This window comes from Plasmodium cynomolgi, chromosome 10, assembly GCF_000321355.1.
Source record: "Plasmodium cynomolgi strain B DNA, chromosome 10, whole genome shotgun sequence".
In the NCBI taxonomy this organism is placed as follows: domain Eukaryota; phylum Apicomplexa; class Aconoidasida; order Haemosporida; family Plasmodiidae; genus Plasmodium; species Plasmodium cynomolgi.
In genome coordinates this window covers 572601-578208 of record NC_020403.1, presented here as the reverse complement: position 1 = coordinate 578208, position 5608 = coordinate 572601, and the positions used below count along the sequence as shown (strand labels likewise).

The window sequence follows — 5608 nt, the reverse complement described above, 5'->3', positions numbered from 1 at the left end:
TTTTTTTTTGAAGTGTACAGGTTTGTGCGTAGAAAAAAAAAAAAAAAAAATAAATAAAATATGAACCATGCAGGTGAATAACCACTTACACTTCATCCCAGGTGAGAACCACCACCACCCTTCACCGTGTTTCCTACCCACCATCTGCTATCTTTACACCAGCGATGCACACACCACATGGGGTTGAACCATCGAATGAACTCCCCAGTTTGATAAAAATCTACTACACTGTTAACCAAGCAGTGAAATGAATTGACAGCCATTTTAATGTTTTTTTTTTTTTCTTCTTTTGCACACACATTTTGTCTGTGCATCAATCGAAAGACGAAGCATACAATACATATGTTCTCATTCGCCATGGTGGAAGTAAAAAATACGGGGCCTCGTGTAAGCATTGTGCGTAACACTTTGATCTGTGACTATCTGGGAGGCTCTGCCTTCACGAATTCACGAGTGACTTAGCGCACGAGGTGGCCATTCCGCGTAACGCTTAAAAGGGAAGCAAAATGAAATGGTGAACTATCACGCTGACGAAATGGTCACGCTACGCTGCTTTTTCCGCGCTCCCGATCGACGCCATTGTACACTTTTGCTAGCCACCACAATGGTTTGATATACTGCAGCGGAGCCGCGTCCGTTGCGGGGTACCTCCCAGCTGAGTGGCGCCTCCCAGCTGCGCCGCGTGTGTGGTAGGGCGTGCGCCGCGAGTTCCTTCAGATGGCCCGTCTCCCAAAAAAATGAACACCTTCTGCCGTTTTTACCACTGGACGGGGATTACATAGTTAAAGGCATACACATATGCCCTGCTGTCAATGTCGGTTAGCGACGGGAACGCAAAGGGGCACAAGAAATGTTCTCATTCGCTACTTCCAACCGAGTTATGCAAAAAAAAAAAAATTCACCACGCAGTTATTCTGGAGCCCACAAAAGGGGAAAAGGAAAGCAAATAAAGTATGTGGCGCTGAAAAAAAAGGTTTCGTTTAAGCAGAAACAACAAAAATGAGTCGCCCCACTTTGGCTGCTAAGCAACTGACGCGGATAAAAGGGACGCATTTTCCCTGCTGCACGAATATACATCGGCTTGCGGGAAAAAAAAAAAATTACACGCAGATCGTTTGTACTTTTTCATTCATACCAGATGGTACGAAGCTCTTGATGGCGAAAATTGAGGGAACGTCGAACGAGCAAGGCGTGGGAGGAGTGCCCAATGGGGGGTCGTTTGCCTGACGATGCGCTTCGTGCGCAGTTCACCTTAGCGCAAATTTGATAGGGAGGGGGCGTAAAACTACGCTTCGGGGGTTGTTATCAGCCTGATATAGGCACTTCACTGCTCCCATGCGCGCGTCATATGTATTGAAGTATGCTCACTCTTTGCAGCCACAAGGGGGGAATTAACCAAATTTAAAAAAAAAAAACGCGGATCCTTTTTAATACCATTTCATTTTCCCCGTTAGTGTTCCCGTTAGGAGAGAATTCTCCAAACAGTTCACCATTTTTTTTTTTTAATCTCCATAACTTTACCTACTCGTATTTACATAACTTACACGACGTACTTGGCCGCACAGTTTTTCAGGAGCATGTACAGCATGGGAAGGAGGATACCAAACAGGATCTGCGTCCTCGTTTAATAACAAACTAGTTACACCTGTGAAAGGTTGAGCGGCCTCCCCGCTAATACGTACCATATTCAGCACGGTTAGGTCGACCATGATATAAAAGCAGGCGCATTAGATGGAGAATGCCCCCCTTTTTCGATTTTCGTCCCCCCGCCCCCCATTTTTTTTTTTTTTTTTTAACGGAATGATAGAAAAAAAACGATGCTTGGAAGAGGGTGTGTACTTAGGACGTATGTAGGGAAGAAGGAGTTTCATTCGGGGGGATCTAAGTTCGTTACAATTAACAGATCATGCAAGTTGTTCCTCTGCGGTGATAGTCGAACACACTACTATACGTGTAAGGAGGCTGACAGCCATATAGAGAGGAAGGACACAACGAACAGAAGTGACAAACTAGGCTTAGTACACTTTTACAGAAAATATTTATCACTAGATGGTGGAGGAAGGAAGTACAATGGCGCCTCCAAAATGGTAAATCTGATGAAAGTCCATACAGCAAAAATGGTAAAAATTAAGAAGGCAGGTAGGGTGGAAGAAGACACTGTCTCTGCGACAGCGTCCATCCAAGTCGAATTCGACCCAGTGAAAGAGACGACCAACGAAGGTTTAATTGCCCTTACGTGTGAAGGAGAAAAATGCAAAAGGTATGGGTCCCCTATGACGGAAGGCAGCCCCTTCTGCGGAGCTGCCACGGCTGGGGAATTGATAAAAAATGGGGAACAACTCCAGGAGACAAACAATGGTCATACCAATCAGAAGGGTAGAAGTACCCACCTAGGGATCTACCCCCACTTGAGTAGTTATCTCGAGTTATCAAAATTTAAGTTGACTCTGTGGGTAACCATAAGTAGCACGTTTGGTTATTTCATGCTGGGGGGGTCTAGCTTAACCGAATTTTCCTCCCTAGGCATGGGCGTATACCTTTGCAGCACTAGCGCTAATACGTTTAATCAGATCATCGAAAGGGACATAGACAAAGTAATGCAGCGGACTAAGCGGAGACCACTGGTATGTAATAATAACCAAATTAATTTGAGGAATGCAAAAATGTTTGGTACTTTGACAGCCATTACTGGATTTGCAATCTTGTACCATTTGAATAACCCCATGACAGCTCTACTTGGAGTATTTAACATATTGCTCTACGCATGTGTGTATACTCCCTTAAAGCGGAGAACACCGTACAACACGCACATAGGGTCAATCGTAGGTTCGATTCCCACTCTAATGGGTTGCACAGCAGTGGCGCAAAACTTACTTGTACCCGAACCCTGGATCCTATTCATTACACAGCTGTTATGGCAGTTTCCCCATTTCTACTCGATAGCCTACTTATATAAGGACGATTATTTAAAAGGGAAATATAAAATGTTCCCCCTGCAGGATAACCAGAATGGATTATATACAGCCAAGTTGTGTAGACCCTACTTAATTCTATTATCATCATTACCTTTTTTTTTTTTTGTTGGGTATACGTCCTACATGTATATTTTAACCTCCCTACTGCCAAATATTTACATATTTTACAAGTTCCAGGCTATTTTTCGAAACCCTTCCAAGGGGAACATTCGCTCCTTTTTTAAGCACTCTCTTTGGCACATCATTATCCTGCTAGCTTTGTCTTCCTACCACACGCAGATCCCGGATAATAGCAAAAGGAGGAGAGAGACCGGTGCAGAGCAAATTGATTGGGGCATTCCAAAAAGTGAGGGCAAACCGGAGGAGCTTAACGACACCCCTGAATATGCAATTACCAAATTTAAGAAGCGGCTTCTCAAATTCTGCGTAGTTTTTTCATAGCCCCTTGTTTGTGGAAATGTCATCCTCCATATCAGCGATGGAGACACACTGTTGCTTTTATGCAGCATCCACCGCAGTGCATTGCATTGTGATGAGTTTTTTTTTTTTTCTTTTTTTCTGTTTTTCCTCCGAACTTGTTCACCCGGAAGGGAACTTAATTTGTAAAGCTCCGTCTGGACTGCTCCGCAGCGACGCGGAAAAAAACGAAAGAACAATTCCGAGCAAATGCTTGCACCATTTGGGTGAGCAGACTGTCGTCGCATGTGCATGGTCCGTCCATTTGGTTTGGCCACATGCAACATGGGTTGCCTTTACTATGGGGATTTTTTTTTTGGCAAAAAAGGGAACAACTATATCAACCTTAATGCAGAAGGTAGTCCCTGCAGCGTGACCTCTCAAGCGAAACAGAACTTTGTGATACTTCATCATTTTGGCAACGCGACGCGTAATGTTTTTTTTTTGACCGCGAAGAGGAAGTACTCTCCACATTTGCGATTTAAAAATTTCTTTTACTTTTCTCGTTTTGTCGCTTCTGATGTCGAAAGCCGTAACGGCTTGTGCAGCGGCGTGTTGTTTTTACAAGTAGGTAAGCATGTCATGGTGAACATTAGAGGTAAAGCAGAGGGGAGAAAAAAGAAGTGTGCAGTGAGGAAAAAAAAAAAGACCATTACAGAGATATAAAATAAAAATCATAAACAACTGACTGTTTAACTTCATCGAAATGAAACACAAAACTTTGCAAGTACGAATACGCAAAAGTGAGGGGGCCGATGCGTTTACTTTTTCTTCGCTCCTGAAACCTTTGTCTTGGCCGTACCGCGTACCTGGTGGAGGGGAAAAAAAAAAATAAATAAAAATAAATAATCAGTGGGTGGGCCAGAACATGTGCAAAAAATATATTGCCTGGTCAGGCAAAAACGGAAAAATCCACACACAAAAAAGGGGAAGAAAAAAAAAAAGGCATACCTTCTTTCTTCGGTTTTTCAATTCCTTGGCAGCCCTTCGTCCTGGTTTGTTCACCTTCGTTATTAATCCCTCCCTTATTTGTCTGTATTTCTTTTCAAATTTTTTAACAGCATCCACGCTGTTGTAAATCAGGCCAAACCCTTTGGTTCTTCCACCTCCGAATAGGGATTTAAATCCGAACAGTACAATTGTGTTAACATTGTTCAGCTTGTACATTTTCGCTAACTTTTCTTTTACGTCCTTCTTCGATATTGAGCCCTTGTTGGGATGTAATATTTCCAGGGCGAACTGCTTCCTTCGCAGCAGGGGGTTACTCATGTATTTCTTCACACGAATCGTGAATTGGTCCGCCATTTTGTTTTTCTTCGTTCAGCGCGATGTTAGCAGAATTGCGACAAAACTTGCCAATTGAAAATGCCGTTCCTACGCAGATTTCGTAAGAGGCACAATGAAGTGTAGGTATCCCCGCAGAGGTTGGCGAATCGCTCAAGGATTCCGCGAAAACTTGTGCGTTTGGTATTTCGGCCGAAAGGGGGTTTTACTTTTACGATATCTTTCGCTTCGTTTGGCTACTCGATAAATCGTTAACTAAATGGTTGTTTCGTTAACTAGTTAATTCGTAATTATTTTTTTCTTTTTTATTTTACTTATTTTGTTTTATTTTATTTTTTATTTATTTTTTTTTTTCTTTCTGCAACGTTTACGCAGAAGTATACCACCTGCGGCATACGCAAAATGTTGACTGAGCCACAATTTCGGCAAAATAAAATTTTCACCTTATACAAAATTGGCTCACTTTTTTTTTTTTTTTTCTTTTTCTCATAGAACCGTGCAAAAGTGCCCCCCAAACCCATAAAGGCGCAATTTTTTTATTTTTTTGCTTCCCTTTATTTCTGTCAGTGCTGCGAGAAAGTGTACCGACTGTGCACTGACTGATTTAGCTTTCGTTTGGAGGAAAAAAAAAGTATGCCGTGTGAAGGTGAGCGCATATATAATACATAGTCGCATGGAAGGTAGAATTACCAATCACCTCGTCAATATCAGCTTACATATACTTTTTTTTTATGCGCAGCCCGTTTAGCTATAAGCGGGTTATAAGTGTATTATTTATATCCCACTCCTATGCTCGTCGCGTCGAAATCGCAGGGGAACCAAACCAAACAAACTTTTTTTTTTTTTTCTTGCGCCTTGCCCCTTTGGCTGTTCAAAAATACGGTGTTGCAAAA

General features: G+C 42.4%; 2 protein-coding genes across 2 annotated transcripts; one reads left to right on the top strand and one right to left on the bottom strand.

The window, feature by feature from the left end:
- Nucleotides 1-2117: 2117 nt before the first annotated feature.
- On the top strand, nt 2118-3401 carry PCYB_102250 (cytochrome c oxidase assembly protein; the record flags this gene model as incomplete). Its single annotated transcript, XM_004222774.1, has 1 exon — nt 2118-3401. A coding segment is annotated over one exon (1284 nt), but the record flags the coding sequence as incomplete, so codon positions are not given.
- A 791-nt stretch (nt 3402-4192) lies between these two features.
- Nucleotides 4193-4736, bottom strand: PCYB_102240 (40S ribosomal protein S24; the record flags this gene model as incomplete). The annotated part of the gene is made up of 2 exons (XM_004222773.1): nt 4193-4240; nt 4383-4736. The coding sequence occupies 2 exons, from the start codon at nt 4734-4736 to the stop codon at nt 4193-4195; spliced, it is 402 nt and encodes a 133-aa protein (XP_004222821.1).
- Between the last annotated feature and the right edge of the window lie 872 nt (nt 4737-5608).